This window comes from Accipiter gentilis, chromosome 4, assembly GCF_929443795.1.
Source record: "Accipiter gentilis chromosome 4, bAccGen1.1, whole genome shotgun sequence".
NCBI classification, from domain to species: Eukaryota; Metazoa; Chordata; class Aves; order Accipitriformes; family Accipitridae; genus Astur; species Astur gentilis.
Window position 1 is genome coordinate 26010744 of NC_064883.1, and position 17721 is coordinate 26028464.

Consider the following 17721-nt stretch of genomic DNA (forward strand, 5'->3'; position numbering starts at 1 on the left):
ACGCTGCCGCGACGGCCGCTCGCTCCCGCCGCGGGCGTACGTGATGACGCGCGCCGCGCCGCGCCGCGCCAGCCGTGTAGGCGTTGGGGCGGGCCCTCGCACCGCGCGGCCGTTGGCCGGGGGGGCGGGGCGGTGCCCTGTGCCCGCTCCTCCCCCTCCCCCTCCCCCCCCCTCCCGGCCGCTGCCCCGGGGCCGCCGCGGGCTGCGTCTGCCCGAAGGGAGCCGCGGAGCCGCTGCCGCCGCCTGGCTGAGCGCTGGGTGCCCTGGGGGCTCGGCGGGAAGCCGAGGCCAGGCATGGGCCTGCTCTTCGCCAAGCTGTGGAGTCTCTTCGGTAGCCAAGGTGGGCGCGGGGGGCCCGAGCCGGCCGCGGGGAGGTGCGGTCGGGCGGCGCGGCGGTGGTGAGGAGGGGGCGAGTGGAGCCCGCGGGGCTGAGGGGGGCGGCGGCGGCGGCGGCGGGCAGCCGTCGGAGGCCGGGGGCCTGCTCTGGTCGCCGGGCTTCCCCTGAGGGCGCGCCCAGGCAAAAGTTGGGCTTTTCTTTGTGCGGCGCCTCGAGCGCTGGTTCCGCGGCGCCTCATGCTCGGAGTCGCTTTGTTTCTGCTGCGGAGGTGGTCCCCTCCTCTCCGCCTTCCTCCCCGGCCGCTCGGAACACCTCGTTGATCCCGGGCAGCCCTGCGAGCGGCGTGCGCCCGAGCTGGCGAGGGGGTGAACGCTGCGGCCGCCGCCGCCGCTCGGACGTGTTTCTTCGCCGTCGCGGTGACTGAAGGTTTGATGGACGATACGGGTCTTGTTTGTCTTCGTAGACCCTCCGTTTTTAAGCTGGGGTCTGCTATTAAAACGGTGCTATTTTTATCTTTAGTGTCAAGAAGAAAACACCAAACTTGGGTTGGGGCGTTTGAGGTAAAGATCTGCTTGCGTTTTGGCAAAGGCGCTAGTTAAATACAGTTAGTGACCCAAGAAAATCACTTCTCGAGCCAAGAATAAAAGGATTGTAAAGGGGACAGCTTTCCGTTCTCTCCTACCTAGTGCACCCAGCCCCACAGTAGTGGCTCATGCTCTAATCCGGAGTTCAAACCTTGTGGCTGCCACCACCTTTACCTCAGACAGTTATCATAGAAACAGAAAATTATGTTTTATTTATTTGTTTTAATGAATCTCGCTTACCTAGCTTGCTTAGGGTAGAAAATAAAATAGTCAAGGAATTTATCATTTGTATTGATTTTCCTTGAGGCCCTGAGTTTTGGAGCAGGCAACCTGATGTTAATGGTATTGTTCTCTCATCAGGTTTCAAATGCACGCTTCATTCCCACTTTAAAGTTACTAAAAATGTAGTTCAGCTTTTTTGTGCAACACTGTTGCCAGTACGATTTTGCAGATTTGGCGAGGCAGGTACACCTGGTGTCCCTTAAATAGCCTTGTCACTGTCAGTGCACATAACCCATTCTAATTCTGTAAATACCAGAGCAAAGTCTCTGTGTGTGTATGTATTAATCTCTATGTATCAAACTGTCTTTTAATGGGATGGGAGTGGGAAGGAGATCCAGACCATTTATCTTTCCCCCACATACACTATCCTACCACATCGTACCTGAAGTCTTCTAACAGAGTCTTCTGGATTTGCTGTTGATTTGAAGATTCTTATTTTTCTGAATTGGAAAACCCATTTGATAAGATTCAAGGTTTCCCCTATTGTCCAGAAAACTGTTAAGTACTGTCTTGGTTTTCATTAAATACTGCAATCTGTGAATCCTTTCCTTCCATGAAGGACTCCAAAGAGACGTCTATAAGCAGAGAACTGATCAGGAGGTAACTTCTGGCAGCTTTTAGTGTTGGTCTGTATGGTACCTTACAATGTCAGCATTTATCTTCAGGAAGGAAGGAAGAGGTGCAGTTTTGTTGGTTTGGTTTCTTTCTTTCTTTCTTTTTTTTTTTTTTTTTTTTTTGTTACTATGTGACAACATTAGATTACATTGATTCCATTTCATTAGTGGAAAACATGTTGTCTTTGTTACTGTATATTAATTCCTGAAAGGAAAGTTATTCTTCATGCATTTAAAATGTTAATGAAAATTAGTATCACCGTTAAGATAGCTGAGGCACTATCATGGAATACTTTCCAGTTAGCTTTTATCCCAATAAAAGGCTTCTGGGGTGTATTCTGATCTTGTTTTGTTGCTGGGGTTCTTTGTGGTTTGGGTTGGTTTTTTTCACCCCCTCTTATTGTGGTGACCATAGAGAAGAAAGTGAGTATCTTTTCATGGTCAAAATTGAAATTCCACCCTAGAAAACTCTCTTCAAACATAAATTTTTTACCCATCTAGTAGGAAATTATTCTCTAATTACATGACTATTTCCTGTAAATAATAATAATAAAGAGTAGTAGTAAGTTGGTTTGGGTTGCTCTTCTAGTTATATCAAATCTAGACAATTTCTCAGAGAATCCATAGGCTGTCTAATGAAACTGCTTGTTGAGCAGACTGGCACAGTAGTTTACACAATGATTTTTACTATCTAGAGGGAATATGCCAAAGATGCAGTTACATCCCAGTGTGTGTGGAGCATATCATCAGTTCATCATGGCTAGTGTGGGTTGTGCTGATAGTCTGAAGCACTTGATACTGGCAAAATGAAAGGTTAAACAAAGCAAAGATTTAGAAAGTGCCATCTGTTTTCCATCAAGTAGAGCATGGGTGAGGAGGTGTGCCTAAGTGCTAGAAGATAAGAACAGGAAATCATTGGCATTTCACTCGAGTATTAATTATGCACTGCAGTTTTGCTTTACATAAATGTGAATAATAATAGCTGAGCTGAAAATGCCAAATCTGAAAGTTATTAGATCAATAATGTTTGGCCAATGTTAAAGAAATATCTACCGGTTAGCTAATACTGTGAACTCACAGGAAGAAACTACATTGGTAGCCTTCTGAAAAAACCACACATCTTAAGATAACTAACATCTTAAAATAAGCCCCATATGTTTTGTGCCTCAGAGTTCAGTGAAGTTAAAGTGTGTGATGCACAGAAAATTGAGTTCATTCAGAGTGACTTCTGCCTGGCAGGAAAACCTTGTAATCAAGGTACCTTAGATTCTACTAAAGCACTGAATGCCACTTTATTAATTTACATTTATTTATTTATTATTAATATATATATAATATAATAATATATAATATATATTTATTTATTATTAATTTACATTTATTAATCTTCTTCTTTACTGCTCTTGCAATTTGATTCTCTTACTCTCCTTTCCAATGGTAAGGATGAAGTACTGGAAGGAAGGTCAAGAGACTCAACCTAATCTGTTTTTAAAGACATTCAGCAATAAGTGTCTGTTGACTAACATTATCTATTGACCTCTTCCAGTAGCTTTTCTTACTATTTGTATTCAGCTGTTTTAGCCCTATGACTTGGGTAACATCTGTGTGTTCCTACCAGGGAGTTGAATCTGTCTGTCTGTTCTGTTTCAGCTCACTGTACAAGCAGCAGAAATTGTTCCAGTTGGTTCAGCCCATTTTGATTACGGTTAGCCCTTTTTGGCAAACCCAGACTGGCTCAATGCTGGAAAATGTAATAGTTAAAATAATGTTGTGTGGCTTTGACCTGTGATGGGAACTTTTGGAAGGGGAACGCCTTTAGCTCTTTGTCCTCCTACCCTGGCAGAATGCACTTGGCTTTCCATTGCAGTGCACCATCTACTCTCCAAATCTGGTATGTGGGATTATGGAACAAGAAAAGCTACAGTGCAGAGCAGTTTAAGGAAACTGGGTGATGCCTGTGCTGATCTGTGAGTCAATGACTAATGAAAGAGATGAAGGCTAACAGTCTCTGCCTTGAGCACAGTCCGTCAAGGAATATCTGTTTAGTTTTGTGGATGTGTTTGGAAGGGTTCATTTCCAGTTTGAGTTTGGCGGTAGTCTTTAAACAGTGGCTGTTTCTGTTTGGGTGGTGGTGGTGGTAGTGGTCAAAACTGTTCCAGGGCCTTATTTAATGTTGTTGTTTTCTGGTCTCTGTTTTTCAGCTCTCAATATATATTGTCTCTCAGTCGAGTAGTAATTGAATGATGTGAACTGAAACAGAGATACTTATAAGAGAAACAATTGGCTTGAAAATAGATTTTTGTCTTTTTTTTCTAAGTGACTTACTGATGGCTTCCTGATTCTTTTTCCTTGTTTTTGAAATTGACAAAAACATTGCCTGAGTATTGTTTTATTTAAAATATTATGCCCTACAGCTGTTTAAAGTCTAGTTATAAAGTGTCATAAGTTCAGAATGAACTTACACTTATTTTGAAAATAAATAAAAGTATGTTTAAAAATAAAACAGTATTAAAAAATGACCTGCTTAAGCTATGATTCAGTACTCAAATGGCACAGTCTTCTAAGCAGCGTGTCATAATACGAATAAATGGTGAAGCAACTAACTTATTGCCTGTGTTAACACATAGCTGAATAAAACTTGCATGACTTACCATTCCATCAATACTATCAAGATTGCCCTTAATGAAACTATAAGGAAAAAACAGAAGTGAATGTCAGCAACCCTGATAAAGGCAACTCTGACAATTGTCAATACCTTATTCCTTTGTGTGTGTGTGGCTGATGGAGTTCTTTAAGAAGTTCACAAATCTGTATTTTATTTTTTTTTAATTATAGTCATTCAGAGTCTTCCAGGTTGCTCTGAATAAATGCTATAGGTGTTAAAAAACTGCCATAAGAAAAATAATGATAAGCTCTAAGTCAAGGTGGTTAAACTTCTGTAACTCCCCAGTTTACTTTCCCAGACTGTGCAGTCAGGTTAGCAGAGACCATTATCTGCAAAACCAAATGGATTTTGGTTCCAGTGACTACTAAAGGCTACTTTCTTGTAATCAAGTCTGGAAATACAAGATGTATTTAAGCAGTTCTTCTGGGCTTAGAAGAAGATTCTAAGACAGCTTTTAGTGTGCAGAATTAATCCTCGTATTGAAATGTCTTTGAACTTTAGTAAAATGCTATACCTCCTGCCTCCTCTTTAGCAAACTTCTATCTGCATTCTGTCTTCAGCCTTAAAGCCTCCAAGATTGTTATTCTTTGGAACTGGATGTGGGTTTTGTGTTTCACAGCCTGAAAAGTATAGGTACCCGTTCCAATATTCATTTCTTTTTTCAAATATGTTGGAAATGAGCCTTGCTCATCATTAAAGTATTTAGATTTTTTTTATTATTTTTTTATTTTTGTAAATTAGAAAGAGGAAAGGGCAAAATTGTGAGAATTGAATCGTCAGGTTTGGTTCTTTTTACCACAGAGGAGTATAGAAGGGCATGTGAAGAAAAGAGCATTTTATGTCTTCCTTCTAACATCTGCAGGAAGATCATCTTCACTGTGCTATTATTTTGTTATACTAGACTGCCAGAGATTTTTTTAACAATACTATATGCTTTTTTTTTTTAAACAGTCCACCAGGAATTGTTGACATAAAAGAATTCTTTAGATTCTTTTAAGCAGTAAGTAGTCTAATACTGTCTTTTCCCCCACTGTGTACACCTACTTTTTCTACCTCCCCCACCCCGCCCTTTCTACCTGATTTGTAAAGCCTCTGCTCTGGCAACTCTTACGTTTTTTTTCTTCTTCCTTTGCCAAGAATATGGTGGACTGTGAAGATGTTCATGAATACAACCCAAACTGAGTTTGAATAATAACCAGTGAAAGGGAGAAACTTGGGTTAGTCTGTAAGTACAGAACACAAATGTGAGCATAAATCACTGCCTATGGTCTGCTCCGTAATTGTCGTTTCTCTTAAACATAGCATCTATCTTCTACTAGTTGCTCTTGTAAACAAGTACTCATCTTGCTAAAATTTTGTTCTTAGTTTGGCAATTTTTAGTTCACATGTTTTCCCTCTAACACACACACACACAAGTAAAAATTCTGTGATCTAACCAATCTAAACAGAAATTCAACCTTTAAAAATGTTTTCAAGTGAAGAGTTTTCTATTACCATAGATGACAATTCTGGAAGCAACTGCCATTAATAAAAGGTGGAAACTTCTATTTTTATGAGATACTGATGCTTTCATCATATTCTTTTCATCCCCAAATCAACATTAATTAATACTTGTGTGACTGTTTCTTGTTTGTGCTTCTCCAGTTACTGTATAAAATACTATTTGACTACGGAGCAACAGAGATAAGCTGTGCTTTTTTTTCGCAATTAGTGTTGTACCATGCACATTTCAGTGGCTTTCAAAAACAGTTATCTCAATGGAGGGGTTTTTTTTCATCACTTTAAGTAGTGTGATATTGTTTCATCCAACATTTTTCTCATTCATTCCTAAGACACTATTCTGATGTGAAGGTGGGAAAGAGCAATGTAATGCCTGACTGTAATTCCTTTTCTTTTTTTCTTTGAAAATAACTCAAACAGAATGTTGCAGAGGTAGAGTCATCTTCTTCCAGGCAATAGTTGACAACATGGCTGTTTTGAAAACAACAGAAGGGTATTTCTGTGTTTGAACTTTGAAAGCCCTTTAAACTTAACTGAATTTGAAAAAGAGATGGACAGTCTAGCTATGTGTCATGGTTTATTAAGAGTTGAAAGCAGAGAGGATTTCATATCACTTATGTATGGGCAAAGGTTATTAATTACTGGTGCTGCTGCTTATGGGGCTAAAAGAATTACTGGATTTAAGGCCAGGAAAAGTTCTTCCCTTAGAACATGATGGCAGGTTGCAGTAGTAGGGGAACTGATACAAGGAAATACCTTTCAACATTTATTAGGGCCATAGGTTATAATATGTAAATAGATTTTAAAAAAACCCAAACCAGCAAAACCAAAACCCCAACACACTTTAATTCTTCGTTAGCACACCCACTTTTGGGCAAAAATTTACCAACCAATTTATGATCGATCCTCTGACCTTTTAGTAATTTGTTGTATAAGTCTTGTAGATCAAATGTGGTATTTTAGAAGAAATCTTTAGGCTGTGAACTGTGTTTTGCTTTTGAATAAGTGCCCTAGAATTTTAAATATTACCCCTTCAAAAGTGAGCCTGTTCACAGACTTTTTATGCAAGTTTACTTCTAGCATCCATTTGTAAATTCTCTGCTCTGAAGTGATTTGCTTTTTTTGTCAGTAAGCAGATCAGTATCTTCTAACTTCACACATGTATCAAAAGAACCACCATTCTAATTTGCTATGCTGCTGTATTTGAAATTCTAAGAAGGGTTAACTACAGAGAAGCATATAAGTTCTGGGGGCGTTTGTTGGTTTTGTTTGGCTTTGGCTTTGTTTCCCCTGTGCCTGGAAAAATAACATTGCAGCATTTGGAAGATCACCATTCTATAGCTGGACTTCCCAGCAGGTTGAGGGAGGTGGTTATTCCCTTCTACTGAGCACTGGTGAGGCCTCACCTGGAGTAGTGTGTCCAGTTCCAGGCTCCTCAGTACAGGAGAGACACGGACATGCTGGAGAGAGTCCAGCAACGGGCCACAAGGATGATGAAGGGACTGGAGCATCTCACATGAGGAAAGGCTGAGAGAGCTGGAACTGTTTTGCCTGGAGAAGAGAAGGCTCAGAGGGGATCTTGTCAATGTGTATAAAACCTGAAAGGAGGGTACAAAGAGGACAGAGCCAGGCTCATCTCAGTGGTGCCCAGTGACAGGACCAGAGGCAATGGGCACAAACTGAAATGCGGGAGGTTCCCTCTGAACACTTTTCCACTGCGAAGGTGACTGAGCGGTGGCACAGGCTGCCCAAGGAGGTTGTAGAGTCTCCATCCTTGCAGATAATCAAAAGCTGTCTGGACGTAGTCCTGAGCAACTGGGTCTAGGTGGCCCTGGTTGAGCAGGGGGATTGGGACCAGATGACCTCCAAAAGTGTCTTCCAACTTCAACCATTCTGTCATTCTGTGAATTTTCAGTTTAGAAATTACAACGTTGGAATTTGTGATCTATTCAAAATACAGCTTTCTCTTAGTTTTTACTGTGCAAATGATGGTGATCCCTTAACAAGTGGTTATTATTGAGCCTTAAATATTAGGCTAATGTTTTGTGCAGTCTTTGGATGTTTGGTGATGTTCTTAAGATCATACACTGCTATGAGTTACATTTTTTCATTGTACTTTTATTTCTAAAACTAGATTTTTTTAAATTAAGTAACCATATTAATAACCATTCCTTTATGAAGACTTTCAGTACTGACTTTTCCTAAAACTGTAGTCTCAAGAGAAGATGAGGCTTTGTGGACTTTTTTTCTGTCCTGCAGTCACCAGTATTCTGTGTAAGCTATTGAAATAAGGCAAACAAGCAGTTGCTTTCTTCAGTAAGGAAAAATTATTAACCAAAATTACAATTATTGCTGTTTTGACTAATTTATTCTTGTCTTTTTTGTGTATCTGCAGAGCACAAAGTAATCATAGTGGGACTTGATAACGCTGGAAAGACTACTATTCTTTACCAATTGTAAGCATATGAACTATTTTGTTTTTCTGTTTACGTTTTAGTATTTGTCACTGTTTAATCATTGAAAATTCAGCTTTGCAGACTGGCAGAGCTGTAGGATCACAGTTTGTACATTAATGGTATTAGTTGTTCTAAACAGAGTAAATATTTAAATGGTAAGTGAAGGAACTTCAGTGTTTTAAAACTGAACTGTAAATTGAGTAACAGATTTGTACCTACAAGCACAAAGTGAACTGCACATTCTTTTGCCATCAAGGCCTATCTTTGTTTGCAAGCATAGAAATAATCCTGTCGCCAAGAACTGCAGAGAAGAAAGGGATTTCTAAATTCATGGATATTCTAGCCACTCTGCAAAAATCCATAAATGTTTCCAAATGTTTCCTGATTCCAGAGTCTAAAATTTATAATGGAGGATTCCTCAGAATAATATTTCATCTTGCCTGGGTCCTATCTTAAGCATTTTCAATATCATCATTGCTCCCAAATCTTGCCAGCATTACAAGAATATCTATGATAAATTCAAGAACATTGTCAGAAGCATAATTACTATTGTAAATGTGGAAAAGGAGGAGAGTGTAACCAAATTACTATGCATATATTTGGATACAAGGGGAGCAGGGGATGTTTTCCAAAAAACCTTTTTTCTAAAGCACTTTTGACAAAGCTTAAAGGTAGTACTGAAATTTTTAGCTATGTAACCAAACAGTCCTTTGGAATTTGTTTTAATATTGAATTACTAAATTGAGTGCTCTGATAAAGTTATATTCTGATTTAAATTTTGCACAATTTAGTGTTCCCTTTATTAGGGATCTTTAGAATAGTGGCTTCTACTTTGAAACAAGTGTATTTTAAGTATCTGTTGAGGAGTGCCCTTTAAAAAGAGAAGCTTCTTAAAACACAGATGCTTATCCATTTGTTAGAAGCCTTTTATGTGCTTATTTTTTGTTGCTCATGTTTTTAACCATTTCTACAGTTGCTACAAAAGCACACTAGAACTTCATCAGCCACAGTTTTTAATCCAAATTCAGACTGAACTAATCTTTTTACTAAAGAACTGCTCTTAAATATTTGCTTCATTTCTAAAAAAATTCAAATGTATAGGTCTTAGAAATATGCCTAGTTTTTAATCCTTTTTTATCAGTGTTACACATATTTACTTTTCCTACAACAAATTTGTTGTAATTGAGCTGTGACAAGCCTTGTGGATTTTACTGGCTGGTCTTTATGGTGTGATATTGTTTTCTTTAGCTTAATGAATGAAGTGGTTCATACTTCTCCAACCATAGGAAGCAATGTAGAAGAAATAGTGGTGAAAAACACTCATTTCTTAATGTGGGATATTGGAGGACAAGAATCATTACGGTCATCATGGAATACCTATTATTCAAACACAGAGGTATGAGAAGCTGCTTCGAAGTCTGCAAATTCAATAAGTTTTTTTTTTATTTTATTTATTTATTAGGAATATCAGTAGATTTTTATAAAGATTGCAGCTGTATTGTTTTAAAATCTCTTTGAGGAAGAACAAACCCCAAAAGTATGAGGTATGTCTGATATGCAGCAATTTTCTGGTAAAATTGGAAGTATTTTTCTTGTATATTTTAATGTTGTTTGATCTGCAGTATAAACTGTGAAGTTAGACTTTTTTTTTCCTAGACAGTCAAATGGTATCAAAATACATTTCAGATCAAATGGGTTTTCTGCGTGTTTTTTCAAGTAGATTTAAAAAGAAAATTTTGCAGTGTACTTTGCAAATTTGATGTGGATTTGCAGTGGTTAACCTAACTTCTGTACATCTAGTCTGAATGTTTTTGAGGTAATGATAATTAAGGATGAAGAGTGAAACTTTCTCTAGGCAGTGGTATTTAAAAAGCTCATCAGCTTGTGGCTTTTATCCAAAGGATAAAGGAAAGTATAGCTGTGCAGTACTCATGAGGTACTGGTAAAGCTGCCATTGCTGGAAAGATTGGAGTAGAACTCGGGAACTCTTGTCTTTGGGGGTTTGTTTTTTATGCCAGTCTATTTGATGCCAAAAGGTTATCAATGCAACATGCACATAAAATCTCTGTAGCCTCACTTTGAGACTTCTGCATTGATGTAAAAGATTTTAGACTTCATTTCTTATCATTTCTACTAAAAGCAGAGACCTCTTGTAGATATTATTACATAAGCATTCCATCCTCCTGTAGAATGAGGTTTTCTGTCCTATGCCCCCCGTTGAGAAAGGGGAGATTAGAGTGATCCACCCCAGATGTTCAGAAATGTTTTGTCTACTGAAAGCCTGGTGATGACATCTCAACCTTCATCTCTAGTATTTTAAACTTATTTTTAATTTTATCTAGAAAAGTATGGCTACATCCAAGACACATACATGTGAGGGTGAAGATACTTCTGCCAGCATTATGTGGTACAATAACAATAAGTTCTTGACTTTTGTCCACTGAGCATCTTTGATTTTGGAATTTGGGGAGATGCATGTATTGGTTCTTCTTTTGATACTTTTGAGATGTTCTTCTTCATATTCCAGCTAGTAAGTGCTTGAAATCCAGTGCTTTCTAGCACTTTGAAAGAACAACTTTCCCTTTACTTAGAAGCTTTGTCCGGTGGAAACAGTTGAGGAAGAAAAGGGGTCTGTTTACTATGCTAATCCTAGCCTCCCTGATATGAATAATTCCTTTACTGTTCCTCCTCATCTGCTAGACATTGCAAAGTCACAGAAGCATTAAATTGACTTAATTTTTCATACTTTGTGGTCATTTTCAACAGGTAATGAATCTCCTTAATTTTACAAGGCAAAGTGATTTGGAGCATATGTTGGAGAATTACAGCGGTGACTTCTAATCTGACTTTTTTTGTTACTATCTCTGTTTTCTGTTTCATTATCTGTAAATTGAAGCAATCTAAACAAAATCTTTGGGTTAATGTAAAAATCCCACGAATAAGCTTTCAGTGCGTACCTGTCCTAATTAGTTTCAACTTGACAAGGCTAATTCTGCCGTTCTGTTTTAAGAGTCAGATAGTATTCTTACAGAGAGGATGTTGAGACAGGCTTACTGACAGAAGATTGAGGGGGAGAGGAAAGGGGAGGAAGCTCTCATGTTTAAGCTATTGGGGGTGGGGGCAAACAGAGCTACATAAAAGAGAAAAGGGATGGAAAGTATTCCCATTTGGGAAGAGAAGTTATGGAGTCTCTCAGATGAATGTAATCTTGGTTTCCTCTCCAGTGTAGTATGTGTTCCCTGTAATTCTTTTTTTTTTTTTTTTTTTTGTAAATACTATCTGTATAATTTTCATCAGAATGTGCTTGATCTCCCTACTTATTGTTCCCACCTATGATGCTGTTAGCGCTGCTTGGAGCACACTCGGGGCAGGGCAAGTGTTGAACACTGATCAGTTGTTTCGGTTTGTGTACACATACTAATTGTGTAATACTTACAAGCATTTACTTGAGTATTACCTACTGTGTGAATGCCATGTCTTTTTCCTGTCTAGTGTAAGTCTATAAATAGAAGGTACAAAACAAGGGGCAGAAAGAGTGGGTCAAAAGAGGGTAATTTTCCTACCAGTGACAATTGCTTCCCATGGCAGACCTGATGTACCAGACCTAGCAGTGTCCTAGCATTCAAAAGTACCTGGCCATGAGAGTAATGTGCCTGGCAGAAGCAGTAAGGATAAAATCACTGCTATAGCCTTCTCCAGGTGCCTAGGTGGAAGGGTGCAGTTGTAAGTGAGAGGCCAACTGCACAGCCCCTTTGCATTACAAAGGTTAAGGTGTTATGCAACAACGTAATGCTAAGCCCTACAGGTACATAGCTTTCTGAGGTCTGATGTGCTACTTTGAAATAACATTTCTTAAGCCTTGTAAGATGATGCTGAATTGCTAAAAATGATTCTTTCAAACCAGGGAATTTTCAATTTCAGTTTTATAGTTTTCTGAGTATGCAAGTAGTAGTGGACAGTAATAGGTGTTTTCATTGATAACTGTCTAACAAGTTTGTCATCCACATTTTAAATGTACTCCACTATCTGTAGGTGTTTTTGGTACCTACATCACTATTTTGCTTATGATGGAGGTCCTGAAAATTTACCAAGGAGATTTTACTGTAGTACATGACAGTGGATCTTAATAGCAGTGCAGTGCTGAAATGTACAAGCACAATCTTTTTTTTCTTTTTTTTTTTTAAACTATAATCTTCATGTGTGATTCCCAGGGACCTAGCAAAAGACTGTAACAATAAAACTCTTTTTCTGTTTTCTAGTGTGCTCTGGAAGTCTGTCTCTCATATAGGAAGACTTGTGGTAGTCGTCTCTTGAAAACGTGCTTTCTGTAATTTATATGTTGTACTTACATACTGTACTATTGTTTTTTTCCCCTAGTTCATCATTCTTGTTGTTGACAGCATTGATAGAGAGCGACTTTCCATTACAAAAGAAGAACTTTATAGAATGCTGGCTCATGAGGTATGGTGGGGAGTTGGGATAATAGTTTTCTTTTGTTGTGAACAGTCAAATAACATTACATGCTTCCTATGTTAGCAAAAATTATACCGTCACAAAAAAATTTCTGAGCCTAAATGTACATGCATGTTGGTCACATTTTAAAACCATGTAAATTATAAATAAACAGGAAAATTATTATGAAGCAGTCTTTAACAGAGCTTGCTTGATTGTAATCAAATCACTCTTTACTTTGCAAATGTTGAACTTGTAAAATACCCAGTTATATTAACAAGAAGTTTAAGGTATTAATGTTCTCCACCACTATCTCTCTTCTTTCAGTTAAATGGTTAAAATTTCAATAAACTCTTTTAAAAAAAAAAAAATAATAATTTTATTTTAGGAAGTAGCAATTCCATTTCTCTCTTGTTTGTTTTAATCTGGTTCCTTAAAATTAAGGAGCATATCTAATACTATGGATAAATTAGTTTCAGTTCAGTTTCCTTCTTGATTTTTTTTTCTTGTAGTTTTATTATTATATGTTGTATTGAGGACTGTTCAACATTGGGTCAACTCCCTCAAACATCCTAAACTGACATCTACATTGGATTAGCTAAAGTACATTAAAACCTTCTGTGATCACTCTCAAGCTAAATTAAGTTTGTTTTAAATCTAAATATCTCCATTTTTTGAAGGAAAAGGGTTTGGCACCATGCAGATATTTCTGTGGAGTTCATTTCTCTGAGAGATATGCATTGTTTCAAACGAATGATGTTTTTAGTTTATAGTTAATATTAATGTAGTTTGGGTCTGGTAGTAAGGAGCAAATGCACTACCAAGAAAGGTGGAAGGATGACTTTTTGTGGTAAAGTTTTCCAATGTAATTTATTAGTTTCCAGTGTTATAAACTCTTAAGAGATTGTGATTTACCACCTCTTGAAAACAGTTGGTAGGCCTTGACTGGACTACTTGTAGGAGTGAATTTTCAACTTTGGAGCATAAAGATTTGGGTTTTTTTTCTCTTGATGGAGAAATAGTCTGAAAATTTAATATACATTTAAATGTGTTGAACAGTTTTAATTACAGCTGTGAGCTTCCTGAGTAATGCATTTGTTTACTCTCCTGCATTCCTAAAACCATACATCCTGGTTCTTGTCTCATTGCTGTGTGGAATCCTAATTTCCATACAGAAACAAAACAACTTTTTATTTGTTTCTGTTTTTACTAAAGCTGCTGCAGCATTATTAGAAATCCCTCTTTGGACCAGTAGGTATAAAACTTACAAGAATTTAGATAGCTTTCTTTAAATTGTTACTGCTTTAATCACTACAGAACTTGTTTAATGAAGTTGAAAGTAATTTCAAGGGAATGATATCTAGCAGGCTTTTCTATTTGAATAGTATCTATGTAGATTTTGGAATGTTTATCCAGTAATAATTCTGCTGGCAGGATGGCTTGGAGCTTTATGAAATACATTTTAACAATAATTTAACTTCCATTAGTTAACATATGAACGTGTGGTCAACACCAAAAGGATAGTCTTATAATACATTATAATTTGACTCTGTGGTGAACACTTCTGAATAAATTGGTTTCTTCAGTCTTAATGTAATTAATTTTTAATGCAGTAAGTCTCTTAAAACCCCATGCTGCTGTGTAATTGCAGATTAGCTTGAATACAGTTCTTTTAAGGAATGTCAGTTAATGCAATAGCCTTTTAGTTCTTTACAATAACTATTATGTATACTCTAAATTACTTCTAGGATTTACGGAAGGCTGCAGTTCTCATCTTTGCAAACAAGCAGGACATGAAAGGTTGCATGACAGCTGCTGAGATATCTACATACCTCACCCTTAGCTCTATAAAGGATCACCCGTGGCACATTCAGTCCTGTTGTGCTTTGACAGGAGAAGGGTAAATGCTTACTGCTTAGTATAGTAATATATGGTAAATGATAATTTAGAAGCTTATTTACACTAATCTGGATTTCCTGAAAGAACATATTTTCTGATCTTTGCAGTCAGAGGGACTTTTTGAATTTTTCCTTTTCTTTATTGAACTTTGTGGGGATTTTTTTTATAGCTCAAACTCCAAATTTGTATGAAAAGCTTTCAGCTTATTGTTAAAAGACCAAAACAACAAAACACAAACAACAACACAAAAAAACCCAAACCACCACCCTTCCCCACCCCAAATATGTGGCTGCTGGCATAGTTATTTACTCTGCATGCTACCATCTCATTCTGTATGTCTTCGTGTAGTTAAAAAAATAAGCTACTGTTGTCTTCCTTTACACTCTGATCTGCCGTAAGCTTCAAAGGTGTGTGTAGGGGTTGTGATGGTTTTGGCTTTTATTTGGTTTGTTGGGATTTTTGATAAAACATGGATTCGATGAAGAGATACATAGATCTCGCATAAAATTGTTACCAATATTAAACCTTTTATTTATACCTGGCTGATGTAGCTAATTTTGAAACTTGTATACCTTATGGCAAGAATTACTAAAATGGAAGGCTGAGCTTTCCTTAGATCCTTTGTCTATAAAGATCAAAAAAACCCCAACATTTTTGGATGCCTGTAACAAGTTGGGTAGTGTCTTGCTTACATGGTTTGAAGTGTGCTAATTTTTCATCTTGATTCTTAAAGACATCTTCTAATGTGTGATAGTTAGAGGGTTTTTTTCAGCTGTGTTGTGACATCAAAAATAGTGAATCCAACTGAGTATTTGGGAAATGAGAGCATCTTCCTCACTTCCAGCATGAAGTATTTTCTAATGTAATGGAAGTGTCTTGTAGAGTGATTGGTAGCATTCACTTCCTTAGGGGGGGGATGATGCGTTAGTGAAAACAAACTGTTTTTTTGATTGAGTCTTTGGATCATATTGTTTCATTCTAAGAGTTAACTCTGCTTTCCTCCTACCAGTTTTGCCAAAGTCACTTTTGAGTACTTAGTTTGTGTGCTAACTTAGATCTTCAAATAAGTTGGCATTTGGAGGAAGGTAGAAATTAATGATTATGAACTTTGGTTCAGAAACATTGGCCATCCTAGGCTGCTTCTTTCTTATTTAAAAAAGATGAGTAATTAGAATACTTAAAACTGTGACTGTAGTGAGACCAACTCATAAAAAAATCTCTGGAGTTAGATTGCTGAGCTGAATCTTCCTTGGGAAGATCTGACAGAAGTCTAGGGAGATCAGCCCAGTGTGAGTGAAACTAGCCCTCTTGGATAGCTAAGTCATTATATACTTTACAATGGAAAAGCTTAAAGATGGCATAAACTAGGTAACTAGATCTTTAGAACATCAAAGGAAGGCCTATCCTCTGAAATGGGAGACTTTTAAATAGCGATACAAATTGAGTCAGTAAGCAGATTAGATCTTGTGCAATCTTGGTGCTGAATATAAACATATTTTTAATTTTGCAATGGGATTTTGAAATTCTTGGTACACTGCCTTTTTGTGAACCGATTCAGTCTGGGTACCTGTCCTTTGTCTTTTAGTATTAGTATTTAAAGGTCTAGCTTTCAAGTAAACAGTCTTTCATGGGAAACCTGTAGAAAAAGAAAAACTTTCTTGTTTCCCTGTACTTATGAGTAAGCATGTTAAGAATAGTGTCTTTTAGATTTACAAGGAAAAAAAATGGAAGGAGTGCCAAGCTTCAATAAAACAGCATGCTTGACCATCTTCTTGTGGTTAAAGCCTAAGGAGACTTAGTTTAAAGTTTCAGTCCCAATTCCAGCTGATTTTATTTATTTTACGTAGATGTTTTTAAACATGTAAACAGATAGAAGATAATTTAAAGATGCTGGAATAGAACTAGTACCAATATAACATCTCTTATTTTTCAGATTATGCCAAGGCTTGGAGTGGATGACCTCCCGTATTGGAGTGAGATAGCTTCGCCCACCCCCACCCCCCCACCCCACCCCCCCCCCAAAAAAAAAAAAAAAGAAAAAAAAAAAAGAAAAGAAGAGACTTGTATTTATCCTGTGAACATGTACATTCTTCTGTACTTCTGGCTGCTAAGGCAGTGACCATGTTTAATTTATATCAGCCAACCCCCAAGCTGTACTTGAATCAAGTGCAGTTGAACTGAAACACAAAGTATTTTCTTAACTTTTTTTAATACACTAATCTTCAACTAGATGAACATAAGTGAATCTGTTTTTAAGCATTAAAATTCCTCTGAATGTGTATTCTAACTTTTTCAATGATAGCTTTTTTAAATCTGTTTTGTCATTGTCAATATTTCATACTTCCTCTTTCTAAATAGTTTATATAACTTCCTAACATAAATGAACGCAGTTTGTTTAATAGCGGAAAAGTAGTGAGTAGGTTGACTTTACTCTGGCATAGCTTTAGCCTCTAAGGATAACCATATCTCCAGCTGGGCTTCCTGAACATCAGTAGAGTTCTAGCCAGCACAGGAGTTAATAGTTATGAATGCAAATTTTTAAATTCTGAATGAGTTAGTTATAGTTAGTATTGTGGTGGCTTTTAACCTGGTATATAATTGAACTTCTGCCTTAAGTCTATTTCATTCTCAGTTTCTCTGGTAAGTAGTTCTAGGATATGATTCTTTTTCTTTTACTTGAAAATACATCTCTGTACAGTGGATTAAAAAAATAATAATCATTATTAAGTGCTTATTTAGTCATTTAGAACTCAAATACCTTTTTAAAAATAAAACTCTTAATTATTGAATTTGGAATCACAGCAGCCAGTGTTATATGTAGACTTGCTGTAATCTGTTAATATTTTAAATACTGTATACATGAGCCTTCCTCACCTTTTAGTGAGAATGCTGTTTTCTAAATGAATCCAAAATCAAAAGGGAAGCCAGATTT

The 17721-nt window shown here is 37.5% G+C and overlaps 1 protein-coding gene across 2 annotated transcripts; it reads left to right on the top strand.

The window, feature by feature from the left end:
* Positions 1-174: 174 nt before the first annotated feature.
* ARL5B (ADP ribosylation factor like GTPase 5B) lies at positions 175-16793 on the top strand. 2 transcript variants are annotated; one of them, XM_049798785.1, is made up of 7 exons: positions 228-340; positions 5620-5707; positions 8378-8438; positions 9687-9834; positions 12816-12899; positions 14639-14790; positions 16723-16793. In XM_049798785.1, the coding sequence occupies exons 4-7, from the start codon at positions 9691-9693 to the stop codon at positions 16769-16771; spliced, it is 429 nt and encodes a 142-aa protein (XP_049654742.1). In that variant the 5' UTR covers positions 228-340; positions 5620-5707; positions 8378-8438; positions 9687-9690; the 3' UTR covers positions 16772-16793. The 2 variants fall into 2 exon arrangements, with proteins under 2 accessions (XP_049654741.1, XP_049654742.1); XM_049798784.1 differs by lacking the exon at positions 5620-5707 and having other exon boundaries at positions 175-340.
* The last annotated feature ends 928 nt before the right edge of the window (positions 16794-17721 follow it).